The sequence below is a fragment of the Drosophila miranda genome, chromosome XR, assembly GCF_003369915.1.
Source record: "Drosophila miranda strain MSH22 chromosome XR, D.miranda_PacBio2.1, whole genome shotgun sequence".
Taxonomy (NCBI): Eukaryota; Metazoa; Arthropoda; class Insecta; order Diptera; family Drosophilidae; genus Drosophila; species Drosophila miranda.
The window spans coordinates 12,986,903-13,001,518 of record NC_046674.1 but is presented as its reverse complement, the minus strand read 5'-3'; the positions used below and the strand labels follow the sequence as shown (position 1 = coordinate 13,001,518).

Below are 14,616 nucleotides of genomic sequence, written 5' to 3'. Positions count from 1 at the left end.
GCTGGATCCCCACGATCCTGGGAGAGTAGGTCCTTCGCCAATCTGGCCCCATTTGTCTGAGATATAGCCTTCCAAAGATTCTAATTTTCACACCATTAAAATACTGGTTTTTTCTGCACGCTATATCTCGACTATTGATGGGCCGATCTGGGCGCGGCATGTCTTTTCGTGATCGGGAGAGTCCTGCCAACCGATTGGCATCAGAAAAAAGGACATCGAGCTTATCACGGTTTTCGCAAAAAATCATGATGTAACCATCATTGAATTTGTCAAAAATCGGCCTCATTTTCGTGGTCGAGATTTTGATGCCGATCGACAGTCTGGATCCCCACGATCCTGGGAGAGTAGGTCCTTCGCCAATCTGGCCCCATTTGTCTGAGATATAGCCTTCCAAAGATTCTAATTTTCACACCATTAAAATACTGGTTTTTTCTGCACGCTATATCTCGACTATTGATGGGCCGATCTGGGCGCGGCATGTCTTTTCGTGATCGGGAGAGTCCTGCCAACCGATTGGCATCAGAAAAAAGGACATCGAGCTTATCACGGTTTTCGCAAAAAATCATGATGTAACCATCATTGAATTTGTCAAAAATCGGCCTCATTTTCGTGGTCGAGATTTTGATGCCGATCGACAGTCTGGATCCCCACGATCCTGGGAGAGTAGGTCCTTCGCCAATCTGGCCCCATTTGTCTGAGATATAGCCTTCCAAAGATTCTAATTTTCACACCATTAAAATACTGGTTTTTTCTGCACGCTATATCTCGACTATTGATGGGCCGATCTGGGCGCGGCATGTCTTTTCGTGATCGGGAGAGTCCTGCCAACCGATTGGCATCAGAAAAAAGGACATCGAGCTTATCACGGTTTTCGCAAAAAATCATGATGTAACCATCATTGAATTTGTCAAAAATCGGCCTCATTTTCGTGGTCGAGATTTTGATGCCGATCGACAGTCTGGATCCCCACGATCCTGGGAGAGTAGGTCCTTCGCCAATCTGGCCCCATTTGTCTGAGATATAGCCTTCCAAAGATTCTAATTTTCACACCATTAAAATACTGGTTTTTTCTGCACGCTATATCTCGACTATTGATGGGCCGATCTGGGCGCGGCATGTCTTTTCGTGATCGGGAGAGTCCTGCCAACCGATTGGCATCAGAAAAAAGGACATCGAGCTTATCACGGTTTTCGCAAAAAATCATGATGTAACCATCATTGAATTTGTCAAAAATCGGCCTCATTTTCTTGGTCGAGATTTTGATGCCGATCGACAGTCTGGATCCCCACGATCCTGGGAGAGTAGGTCCTTCGCCAATCTGGCCCCATTTGTCTGAGATATAGCCTTCCAAAGATTCTAATTTTCACACCATTAAAATACTGGTTTTTTCTGCACGCTATATCTCGACTATTGATGGGCCGATCTGGGCGCGGCATGTCTTTTCGTGATCGGGAGAGTCCTGCCAACCGATTGGCATCAGAAAAAAGGACATCGAGCTTATCACGGTTTTCGCAAAAAATCATGATGTAACCATCATTGAATTTGTCAAAAATCGGCCTCATTTTCTTGGTCGAGATTTTGATGCCATTCGACAGGCTGGATCCCCACGATCCTGGGAGAGTAGGTCCTTCGCCAATCTGGCCCCATTTGTCTGAGATATAGCCTTCCAAAGATTCTAATTTTCACACCATTAAAATACTGGTTTTTTCTGCACGCTATATCTCGACTATTGATGGGCCGATCTGGGCGCGGCATGTCTTTTCGTGATCGGGAGAGTCCTGCCAACCGATTGGCATCAGAAAAAAGGACATCGAGCTTATCACGGTTTTCGCAAAAAATCATGATGTAACCATCATTGAATTTGTCAAAAATCGGCCTCATTTTCTTGGTCGAGATTTTGATGCCATTCGACAGGCTGGATCCCCACGATCCTGGGAGAGTAGGTCCTTCGCCAATCTGGCCCCATTTGTCTGAGATATAGCCTTCCAAAGATTCTAATTTTCACACCATTAAAATACTGGTTTTTTCTGCACGCTATATCTCGACTATTGATGGGCCGATCTGGGCGCGGCATGTCTTTTCGTGATCGGGAGAGTCCTGCCAACCGATTGGCATCAGAAAAAAGGACATCGAGCTTATCACGGTTTTCGCAAAAAATCATGATGTAACCATCATTGAATTTGTCAAAAATCGGCCTCATTTTCTTGGTCGAGATTTTGATGCCATTCGACAGGCTGGATCCCCACGATCCTGGGAGAGTAGGTCCTTCGCCAATCTGGCCCCATTTGTCTGAGATATAGCCTTCCAAAGATTCTAATTTTCACACCATTAAAATACTGGTTTTTTCTGCACGCTATATCTCGACTATTGATGGGCCGATCTGGGCGCTGCATGTCTTTTCGTGATCGGGAGAGTCCTGCCAACCGATTGGCATCAGAAAAAAGGACATCGAGCTTATCACGGTTTTCGCAAAAAATCATGATGTAACCATCATTGAATTTGTCAAAAATCGGCCTCATTTTCGTGGTCGAGATTTTGATGCCGATCGACAGTCTGGATCCCCACGATCCTGGGAGAGTAGGTCCTTCGCCAATCTGGCCCCATTTGTCTGAGATATAGCCTTCCAAAGATTCTAATTTTCACACCATTAAAATACTGGTTTTTTCTGCACGCTATATCTCGACTATTGATGGGCCGATCTGGGCGCGGCATGTCTTTTCGTGATCGGGAGAGTCCTGCCAACCGATTGGCATCAGAAAAAAGGACATCGAGCTTATCACGGTTTTCGCAAAAAATCATGATGTAACCATCATTGAATTTGTCAAAAATCGGCCTCATTTTCTTGGTCGAGATTTTGATGCCATTCGACAGGCTGGATCCCCACGATCCTGGGAGAGTAGGTCCTTCGCCAATCTGGCCCCATTTGTCTGAGATATAGCCTTCCAAAGATTCTAATTTTCACACCATTAAAATACTGGTTTTTTCTGCACGCTATATCTCGACTATTGATGGGCCGATCTGGGCGCGGCATGTCTTTTCGTGATCGGGAGAGTCCTGCCAACCGATTGGCATCAGAAAAAAGGACATCGAGCTTATCACGGTTTTCGCAAAAAATCATGATGTAACCATCATTGAATTTGTCAAAAATCGGCCTCATTTTCTTGGTCGAGATTTTGATGCCATTCGACAGGCTGGATCCCCACGATCCTGGGAGAGTAGGTCCTTCGCCAATCTGGCCCCATTTGTCTGAGATATAGCCTTCCAAAGATTCTAATTTTCACACCATTAAAATACTGGTTTTTTCTGCACGCTATATCTCGACTATTGATGGGCCGATCTGGGCGCGGCATGTCTTTTCGTGATCGGGAGAGTCCTGCCAACCGATTGGCATCAGAAAAAAGGACATCGAGCTTATCACGGTTTTCGCAAAAAATCATGATGTAACCATCATTGAATTTGTCAAAAATCGGCCTCATTTTCTTGGTCGAGATTTTGATGCCATTCGACAGGCTGGATCCCCACGATCCTGGGAGAGTAGGTCCTTCGCCAATCTGGCCCCATTTGTCTGAGATATAGCCTTCCAAAGATTCTAATTTTCACACCATTAAAATACTGGTTTTTTCTGCACGCTATATCTCGACTATTGATGGGCCGATCTGGGCGCTGCATGTCTTTTCGTGATCGGGAGAGTCCTGCCAACCGATTGGCATCAGAAAAAAGGACATCGAGCTTATCACGGTTTTCGCAAAAAATCATGATGTAACCATCATTGAATTTGTCAAAAATCGGCCTCATTTTCGTGGTCGAGATTTTGATGCCGATCGACAGTCTGGATCCCCACGATCCTGGGAGAGTAGGTCCTTCGCCAATCTGGCCCCATTTGTCTGAGATATAGCCTTCCAAAGATTCTAATTTTCACACCATTAAAATACTGGTTTTTTCTGCACGCTATATCTCGACTATTGATGGGCCGATCTGGGCGCGGCATGTCTTTTCGTGATCGGGAGAGTCCTGCCAACCGATTGGCATCAGAAAAAAGGACATCGAGCTTATCACGGTTTTCGCAAAAAATCATGATGTAACCATCATTGAATTTGTCAAAAATCGGCCTCATTTTCTTGGTCGAGATTTTGATGCCATTCGACAGGCTGGATCCCCACGATCCTGGGAGAGTAGGTCCTTCGCCAATCTGGCCCCATTTGTCTGAGATATAGCCTTCCAAAGATTCTAATTTTCACACCATTAAAATACTGGTTTTTTCTGCACGCTATATCTCGACTATTGATGGGCCGATCTGGGCGCTGTTGTCATATCGCTATCGGGCTAACATCCTCGATGGAGTCCTGAGCAAGGATGTTTTCCCCATTCATAAGTACTTACTTTCCTCCTCTATGTCTTGTACGATCAGTGCATGGCCCGCATTCGTGTGATCTAGAGAATGTGCTCGATCATTTCTACCCTGACTTGCATCAAGGACAATAAGGATAATGTATTATTAACGCTATTTTGTAAAAGATTTTTATTTAATACGCTATATCTCCGCCATATCTTGTCCGATCTGGGAGTGCCAAAACTCATCGTAATCGGAATAATGCCCTCGATCGCTTGCAAGCACTTTGGCTTCAAGGACAACCATGATATTGCCATTTCAGTTGTTAATTTTCAGCTTAATCGCCATAGCTACACCAATTCTCGTCCGATTTGAAAAATTTTTGTTTTCCCTTTGCGACTAGACGTACAATCCTCCGATGTCCTTTTTCTCCTGAGTGAGGACCTTCACGTGGAAATTCTAAGCCATTGGGTCAGCCTAAAATTATGCCTGAAAAGTTTAAAAAATTTTATCACATCCCAAAAGTATGCCATACATATAAAAAACATGTTTTTGTTTGGTTTTCTTTATTTTCGTGGCGATCTGGGCGTGTCATGCCCTTTCAGTTATCGGATATCTATAGGATATCAAGCTATTTCTAGCTTGTAATTAAATAAGAAACAAAATATTAATTATATTATATATATTAGAACAATCACAATGGATTCTCCACGGCCAAGTTTTAATGAGGATGTGGTAGACGGCCGCTCGCTGGGCAACATTCGGACCCTAGAATGGAGACACCTGGAGGTAAATGAACTGTGCAAATACGGGGCGAGTATTTCAAGCTATCTGCTCGTACATTGCAGGCAAAGTGCCGGGCGCTCCAAATGGAAGGCTGCGTGTGGCATTACATGAGGCGTTTGGCCGCCAACAATGCGGCTCAGTTTATTATGGTCATAGAATTTTTGATGATGGTTCACATTATACTGCTGCTGACCCTGGTCAAGGTGAGGCTCCATTGGCGGTCTGCACTGGATCTGAAAAGACGATATTCTATGATTTCAGAATGTACGGTTTTACGCATTGATTCCTTACCTGTTCGTAATTGTTCTGACGCCACTGGTCATGATGGTTTGCCTGAAGGATAACCTCGAACGCAACTACTACGTCTTCAACATGATAGCCAGCTGGGTGATGGTTTTTCTGCTAATAATTACGGGTAGGAAATTGATTCAGTTCTTGGTTAGATTGTATATGATCTGTGCTCCACTCAGACACCTTTGTGCTAGTTTCTCATGGCGGCTACAAGCCGCTGCTGGCCTGCTACGATCACGTTGTCCTGGTTGCTGTTTACTTTTATCTGCCGATTGCGTTCTTAGAGAAAGGCAGGCCCTATATCCTGGGGCTGACCGCATCCCTGGTGTACTTTTGTTGCTCGTACAGGCGGTTGGGCAAGTTCAGTACTGACCTCCTGTGCTATGCGATTTATCTCCTTTACCAGAATCTCGTAATGTCTTTTTTTTTCACGATGCGGGTATTCCAAGTACGACGCATTATTCTTAGTCGCCATCAGTTGGTCTACGAAGGCATTGTGCTCAAGGTGGTTATGAAGAACGAAAAAGCCCTACTGGAGTCCATTATGCCAGCCAAAGTGGCGCATACACTGCAGGAGGACATCTGCATGCGGATCGAGGATGAACGGCTGGGTAAAAAGATCCCGAAATTACGGTACTTTAAGCACTCCCTTCCCTTACCTTCCCTTACTGATGATCCTTCCCTGATGATCCGCCTGCAGCAAACTCTTTGTGGAACCCCATCCGGATGTGTCCATACTGGTAGCCGACATGGTGCACTACACGAACCTGACCAACACCTTGGATGTGCAGAGTCTGGTCGAGATCCTGCACGAGCTGTTTGTCAAGTACGATCTGGCCGCCAAGCGGAACAACGCGCTACGGATCAAGTTCCTCGGGGATGCTTACATTTGTGTCTCCGGCATTCCCGTATACAACCCCGACCACGCCAGGTGCTGCGTGGACCAGGCCCTCGACATGATCAGCATTACTCAGGAGGTCCGCGAGCAACGAAAGCTGGACATCGACATGCGCATCGGTGTGCACTCGGGCGAGGTGTTCGCTGGGGTCATTGGCCACATCAAGTGGCATTACGACATCTGGTCGAAGGACGTGGATATCACCAACCGCCTGGAAATGTGGGGTGAGCCGGGCAAGGTACACATCTCCAATCGCACTCTCAACCTGCTGAACGACGAGTACGTATACGAGGATGGCACGGACAACGCCAAGAACGACCTCATATTGCAGAAGGCGGAGGTCACCACGTATTTGGTCAGTAGTCGACATTCCGACTTTATAGAGTCCGACGATCAGGAGCAGGATTCAAGTGATGTCTCGCTTACTTCGTTCCGCATGAGCTTTAGCAATATCTACGAGGATGTTGAGATGATGACCCAGAAAACGATAGTAAACGAGGTGGAACACATGCCGGTCGGACAGTGAGAAGACACACCTACACTCCTTATCCCCTTTGTTTTGTATTAAAGATACTTCCCGTAGACGTATCCACATCTGGCGAGCACCGAAAAGTGACGGAGAGGACCTCAGCGAGGATCAACTGTTCAATTCCCAGATCTCCTTTTGTTTGCTGCACTTTCACAGCTCGAGCAGGGAATGCGCCTTTATGAAAATGCCAGACCTGCTGATGAAGTACAATCTAGTCGTTGTGCTTATCGCTGCAGTGGTGATCACCGTCATGAATGCTACAGTGCCTTTGTATGCAGAATTAACTGAGAGACCTGATTCGATCCCATATAATCATCCACATTTGCAGTTCCATGGACTTCAAAGAGCTGTTTGTGATATTGTTTGTGCTTGTGCTCATCTGCTTGACCGCCGGCTATAAGAAGTTGTGGGTCCAGTACCATCTGCTGACACCCATGAGGCAGCCTTCCTTCTTCCTGAACCGTTGGCTCATCCGGGTGTCAGAGCATATCGAACAGCAGTCGATATTTGTCGGCATACCACTCTCCGCATTTGTCATTCTTCTTGTCTACATAATCGCCTCGAACGGCGTGGTACGCATCGGCAACCTCCTCCACTCGCATTGATTTAACTGGTGGTCAAAGCTGATCTCACTCCCTTTCACAGCTATCGTGCAACAGGGCCGAGTTTGAGTTTGAGTTAATCGAGTCGGATCTGGCCGACGAGGATCCTCAGATGATGTGCTTCCATCCTTGGGTAGTTACTCAATCGGTGATCATTGTGCTCAGCCTGCTGTTCTACTTTGGTGCCATGGCGCTGGCCTTCAAGATGGGCCTGGGTCTGCTCATCCTCAGCTGCCACCTGTTCACCATCCACGCCCACTACGGATTCGCTTTCGAGCGATCGGAGACCACAAATATGAACCTGAAGGCGGAATGGTCCCACACCTGGTATCTGATTGCCTACTTTATAGCCCTCTCGATCAAGCAGCGTCACTCCACGTATATTTACAAGGCGACCTTTTTGTAAGCATCCACATCCACCGTATCCAAAATACAATTGCTTACCATCTTTGCAGCATCCGAGAGCGCTACGAGGAGAAGCGAAAGCAGACAGAGGACACAACAAAGTCCATAAAGATCATTATGGCCAACATGTTGCCCTCGCATGTAGCCAACACCTTCCTTGAGCGACGACGCAACGACCAGCTTTTCTACGAGAACTTTAAGAATGTGGCCGTGATGTTCGCCTCCATCGAGAACTACGAGGCTGACCGGGCTGGCATCCGAGTGCTGCACGAGTTCATCTGCTACTTTGACGAACTGCTGGTGAACTTTGGCCACAAATACAAGATCGAGAAGATCAAAGTGATGGGCTGGACGTACTTGGCTGCCTGTGGTCTCGAAGTGGAACATTATACCGACTTCTCGATCAATATTCCTGTCAAAAAAGAGAATGCATCGGAGGCAATGAATAGATCAAGTGAGCAGTTCCATCTTCTTACCATAGCAAGCTCTTGAATAGTTCATATTCGCAGATAGTGTACGCTTCGAAACGGCAACATCATCAGAGGGCTTTGAAAGTAACGTATTTTTGGACGACGCCGTTGTGGTCATGACCGAATTTGCCGTTAATCTGTTGCGCATCATGAACCAAATCCAGGTGGCGGATATCTTCTACGAGCTCGATCTGCCGAAAAGCTCTCGGGGGTTCCTGAAAATCGGTAAGATCTGTCCCCCTCCCACCTTTTGGAAGTACCCGGATTTCTTACCGCAGTCTCACATCGCCGTAGGCATCGCTCATGGGCCTGTAATGGCTGGAGTTGTGGGCCTCTCGAAGCCGCACTATGACATTTGGGGCAACACCGTTAACATGGCATCCCGCCTGACAAGCAGCGGACTACCGGGCGCTATCCAGGTGGCCGAGGCCACTGCCCAGGTGCTGCGTCGCTTCAACATCAGGTGCGCCTATCGGGGGCAACGTTGGCTGAAAGGCTTGGGCAACTATCCCACATATCTGGTGGACCTGGATGACTCCCTGAAGTTTCAGCACAATAAAGAAGAGCCCGAGACGTCCTCAGATAGCATTGATGAGACAGTTACGATCGATTATCTGTAAAATGTCGACGATGTCCCAGAAGGGGAGGAGGAGAAGGAGCCAACCGATCATGCACCTCTCACTTAGTATTAATATAGATTTATTAAGAATATATAACACACATAGATATTCATATAAGCAAATGTTCTATATGAGGTTAAATACGTTCGATTTGAGCACTCGCAGACGTCTTTTCACAACTGGTAATCTGTGTATAAGTATGTGGATAGCTTTCCATTACACATAGTCACATTAAATATATGTTGATACTAGGGGGTAAAACATGCATCTCAACGAAAATAAACAGCATGAATCGTCAACAGAGCACCACATCGTATCAGGTTTCCATTTCGTTTGGGTTTTGTGCACAGTTTTGAGCATAAATATAAGCATAGCAGCTGGTTTGGGGTGTGTGTAGGACGAGTAGCAGTGCCTTACTCATTGGCAGAGCCGGAGCTTAGCAGAGCCGTGTCCTCGGGTATGGGCTTACGCCTGTACGACGGCTCCGTGGCCAGGTAGACCACAAGAGCACCAAATACCACATACAGGACTCCAATTACATTGGCCAGTATACCAGCAGGTGGCAAGGTGGAGTACGGTGGAGAAGTGCTGTAGATAGAGGGAATACTTTAGACATTGTCAGAAAATCACAAACCAAAGATCCACTCACATTGCAAAGATTGCCTTCTCGGTGAGGCCCATGACGGCGCTTGCAATGGCCAGGACGAAGCCAAACAGACCAAAGTAGATGTGCAGCGGCATCATGGCAATCTTGTAGTTCTCCCTTATCCCCGGAGCGAGGAATGCCACGAACCCGGCCACGTACTGCAGCGAGAAGATGATCACAGCGGAGAGGCCCAGCCATGAGTGCAGCGAGTACAGGTTGGGTATGGGCGGGCTGTTCAGGTTATGCGAATCGAAGACCGTCTTCAGGGCAATGACTGTTAGAACGAAGGCGGCCATATGGATGCCGGCGTGGGTGAGCTTCAGGGTCTTCTTGCGCGTGGTGCGGAAGCCTCGGTACACCAGAATGGCTGATATGGGAGTGGAGTTTAGTTTGCAGTCTGCTGTCGGCGGTCTGCACCTCTTCCGCTTGCAGCTCTACTCACAGTTGCCATACAGATAGATGAAGCCAATGGTCATGAACAGCGGATGCCAGTTGAACTCCAGCTTGGGATTGGAGCTTCCACCCAGTCCGCCAAAGTGCTGCCCTATCCAGGTGCCCACCAGCACGATCATCGTCAGGCCACACAGCTGCGTCAGTACGTACAGCACCTTAAAGTTGATCAGCGCCGGATCCATGTTGGATTTGGTGCCGCCTAGAGGGAGAGGAAGAAAGAGTATTTCTTAAAAATAGAATTCAAGATCTCTATTAACCAAATGCCCCCGAGCATTCCGAGCATTCCTTTGCCACACTTTTATGCGATCTTATCATTAAACACACAAGCACACGCACACGCACGCATTCCATTCAAGCTTTTCCATATTTCCAATCAACAACATTTGTTTAGTGGCCATACATTTTTCCCTCCCTTTGCATCTTTAAATTATTCGGTTTTACTTTACAACTGCCTTCTGGCCTATACTTCTGAATGTGATTAAAACAACCATAAAATCCAGTGCTGATAACCACATTCGTTGATTACAAAGCTGCTGTAGTTCCTACATAATCCATAAACAATGATTATAGCCCACATGTTGCTTGGAATTGGCGGAATAGTCCCTGCCACATGCCACATGCCACATTCCCCGACAGCCAGACAGACATTCGATCTGGAGCATCATCAGTAGCCGCACTCTTGCCAGAAACAAAGCCCCTGCTTTGTCGCCTGCAATCTGGGATTCTGATAAATAAATACCCTGAACGAGATCTAGACATTAAAAAAAACACACAGAATTATTGGAACCACTCGGTTCTTACACTTACAATCCCCTGGTTGAATTCTCCTAAAAGACTCACGTAAACATTTACGATTGTTTATTCAACAATTATTTATGCTATCGAAGTCAAAATTTGTGTCTGCCAAGACGCCGTAAAGAAAGTAAACTTTCTGTTATCGCGAACGAACGAACAAACGAACATTCTGTCAAAATATTCGTATGTTTTTGTTAGATAGCATCCAGCAGGCTTCCTCCAACGGAATGATATCAACACGCTCTAAATAGCATCGTGGTTCGAGTATTTTGTATCTTGCATCTTCATAAAACCTGCAAATAAATTAAAAATTCCCCTGGAAATTTGGCGACTGGAAGTGTGTTTAGGAAAAACATCTATCTATCTATCTGCCCATCTATCCCTAAAAGAATTGTATCCCAAGACTTCAAATTAACCTTGGTAGTACTACGTTACAATCTTTGGTGCAGTCACCCTCGATAAAGGCCTTTTATCAGATGTTGAACTCTGTCATACTCGTATGCAAATGACAACTCAATCAAAAGTGAGGAAAATTGTTAGATGTAAACTGCCGTAAATTGCCCCTTGCTGCTGTATGCTGTATGGGGCAGAGACATTACGTTGCTTCAAAGGCACGCGTGTCCCCCAGTTATCCAATAAATTTGAATACGATGCTCCAGATTCGGGCTTGTGTGTTTATCCTTTCGTTCAGAAGTGAAATTAATTGGCATATTAATTAATGATTATGATTGTTAATTATGACGGTTAAGTGGGCGTGCCAGGGCGTCTGTCTGGGCTGATCAGCAAAGCGTTGCAACAGATCGTGCGCAAAATTTGAAAGAAACAATCTACATACTCGTAAAAGATGAAAAGTAAAACCTCTCCGCCGATGACGACTTTGGAAAAGCGTACAAAAAATGTGAAGACAGCAAAAGTAAAATAAATAAAGCGACTTAAAGAAAAGCAAAGAGATTTATATATGAATATGTATATATAGGTATAGGTATATGTATATGTATATCGTATATGCTGTGTGAGTACGAGTATGTCTGTTGAAAAACTAAAGTGAAATTCAACTTGAAGTCGAGTCGTGCTCATCGTCATGATGATGATGATCATCATCGTGGCGGGCGCATGTTGGGAGGTGTGGCAATGGCAATGCAGTTTTTAACGGTCTCTCTCTCTTTATGTGTTTGTCTGTGCGTTTTGTTATAACTTTTACTAAACTAAACTCTTGTGGTTGTTGCTGGCAGTGGCAGTGGCAGTAGCACTGGCAGGTTGTTGATTTTACTTTGCTCTAATCAAACTTGCAGCCGAATTGCAAAGCCATTCACTGTCTGCACCTGTCTGCCCCTGACTCTGGTCTGGTCTGGTCTGGTCTGGTCTGGCCTGCTGCTGGCTGTTGCTGTGTGTGGTTGTTGTACCTTTGCTGGCTGCCAATTCAATGCCTCCAATGGTTGTTGCTGGGCGCACTTGTTCTGCTGCTACTGTGGCCGAGGCTGCCACAGCGGCCACTTCCACAGCAGTCATCTGCTGGGGCGGCTTCTCCGCCACAGCCGCCGCCTTCTCTCCTCCCCCATTCGTCACGGAGATCACTGTAGTGGCTGTCGTTGCAGTGGTCGTCCCGGAGGATGTTAGCTGCTCCTCTGGCGTGGCGGCTACTGGCTCCACTTTGATTTCATTCGCGGGCACCGCCGCCTGCTCTATGTCCGAATCCTTTGACATAGTTGCTGGACTCTGGTGTGGTCGGTGGTTGGGTTGGTGGCTTCTGGTTCGGGGGCACTGATTAATCAATAGTTCACCAAATGGCATGCAACGCTAACGGTTAATTGCCACAAGACACAACACTACAGCAACTCTACAACAACACTACTAAAAAAAATACAGCACTATGGTACTACGATACTGGGATCAGCGACACGACCTACGATACGATGCGATACGACGAGTGAGTACAACCGAACGCCTCAACGTGCAATGCGCAAGTGAATTTAAAGTTTTCCAGCCGCCAGCCGCCGCCCGCCGGAGCTTAAAAACGGCAGCAAAGCCAACTTCAGCGCGCCGAAGTCTGTATACCCTTGAATCTCGACGACTCTTCAAAATGGCTTCTTGTTAGACTGCAAGCAGTCCTAACCATTTATGTTGTTCTTGTTTCCAACGACAACTTTATGACATTGTGGTCCGACTTAAATCGGACCTTACCGTACACTCTTAAGGCTCTATTTCGTTGAGAAAAAGCACAGACGTACATTGCTGTGTCGACTATATCAGCCGACTTCCTCCTGGGTATACTTAATGGACTCGGGGATGCTTCATTCCGTGTTGTATACTATGTACCCCCTTCAAGGGTATACACGAAAAGAGCTTTTACTGCCTGGCACGGCAAAATGTGTTGGTGCTATTAAAGCGTAGCTAATTGTTTAGTTTGTACTAGTGCGGATTTAAATGGATATGAAAGGGCGGGGGAGTCCGGGCGAGGGTAGATGAGTGTGAGGGGAAAAACTCTGGTTAGTATGCCACACCAGACCAGATATGGCTGTTCGAAAGGGGGTGAAGGTGGGTGGTGTGCACCTTTTGCATTCCTCTTACTCTATTGATGCCCCGTCCGTCAGTGAGCTGCATTTCAATTGCGACTTTGACTATAATGTTCTATGCATAATAATGTGATATACATCTGAAGTTCCTTCTTTAACACGAGTACCCACACCCTCTCCGCGGGGCACTGACTGATTTCTGATGATGGGGCACTTACCCAGGGAGAACAACATGGCGTATGCTTATTACTTTCTTTTCGATTCAGATAACACTTTTGGTGTAAATGTTTAAGCTCTTCTTATCTTTGCAGCACTCTATAAAACTTGAAGTTGTCGGAGAACAATGGAAAAATGCAAAAATTTTTCTGCTGCGACACTCTCTACTTGTTGAACGAATTGCGTTCGAATGACTGTCGTTGCCATATGGGAGGAAAAACAGTGAAAATGTCTGCAAAGGCTGCTGCGTGGGCGGCGGCACCCTACACCCTCTGTTGAGCCCGCCCTTCCATGCTGGGTGCCTGCTGTGCCTGCTGACTGCAAGCTACAATAATAGAGCTTTTGTTTGAAAGCTCAAACATTCAAAACTCATGCAAGCGCACACGCAAACGCTTTCTAACAGTAATACAACACACACACACAGCTACTTGGGAACCACTTGTTGGATATGGAAGATAGCGAAAGACAACGTTCTACTTTCGTACATTTTAATACGTGGATAAGAAATATGTATATGTAGGGCAGTACTTACAGTTCAAACTTAGTCAGCGTCCAATATGTACTATACTTTGACTAATTTTGTAAACGTTTTGCTGGACCACACGCGACACACAAATAATCAAAACAACACTAGATGCTGCCAAAAAATAACACACACAAAAAAAACAAGATTTCGCGACGTCAGCAGCAGCTACGACAACGTCATGAATTCATTGACCGGCTATTTACCTTATCAAATCAAGTGCAAGGTCAGGTGGCTTTCACTCTCTAAGGGTTTCAAGTTACAAATCGATCCACTCATGGTCTAAATGCTCGCACAAGTTTGCTTTGCTCACTCATTTGGAAAAAAGCGGGACACAGACATACTAGGGCTGGAACGACAGAAAAATTCGAGGGTCAGACAAAGAAACAACATTTCGCCGAAAAATTTAAAAATGAGTTCTCAGTTTAACTAACATTCAAAAGTTTAACAAGATTAAATTAGCATTTCCCAATCAGACTTTTAGTAACATCTATTTTCCAGCCCTGATTATACGAGCCAGAATCAATGTGACCCTTCGT

At 46.0% G+C, this 14,616-nt stretch overlaps 2 protein-coding genes across 7 annotated transcripts; one reads left to right on the top strand and one right to left on the bottom strand.

Annotated features, from left to right (window-relative positions):
- The first annotated feature begins 4,954 nt into the window (after positions 1-4,954).
- On the top strand, positions 4,955-9,294 carry LOC108151558 (adenylyl cyclase X E-like). Its single transcript, XM_017280227.2, has 11 exons — positions 4,955-5,119; positions 5,179-5,319; positions 5,378-5,531; positions 5,587-6,040; positions 6,108-6,827; positions 6,889-7,104; positions 7,163-7,406; positions 7,480-7,838; positions 7,892-8,295; positions 8,351-8,536; positions 8,606-9,294. Exons 1-11 carry the CDS (start codon positions 5,030-5,032, stop codon positions 8,929-8,931), a joined length of 3,294 nt encoding a protein of 1,097 aa, XP_017135716.1. The 5' UTR covers positions 4,955-5,029; the 3' UTR covers positions 8,932-9,294.
- LOC108151561 (cytochrome b reductase 1) lies at positions 9,040-14,424 on the bottom strand. Of its 6 annotated transcripts, XM_017280233.2 has the most exons (6): positions 14,284-14,424; positions 14,087-14,191; positions 12,229-12,572; positions 10,020-10,229; positions 9,581-9,944; positions 9,040-9,519 (listed from the first exon to the last, which is right to left on the bottom strand). In XM_017280233.2, exons 3-6 carry the CDS (start codon positions 12,527-12,529, stop codon positions 9,345-9,347), a joined length of 1,050 nt encoding a protein of 349 aa, XP_017135722.1. In that variant the 5' UTR covers positions 12,530-12,572; positions 14,087-14,191; positions 14,284-14,424; the 3' UTR covers positions 9,040-9,344. The 6 variants fall into 6 exon arrangements, with proteins under 6 accessions (XP_017135722.1, XP_017135721.1, XP_017135723.1 ...); XM_017280232.2 differs by having other exon boundaries at positions 14,087-14,424; XM_017280234.2 differs by having other exon boundaries at positions 12,229-12,569; positions 14,087-14,424.
- Between the last annotated feature and the right edge of the window lie 192 nt (positions 14,425-14,616).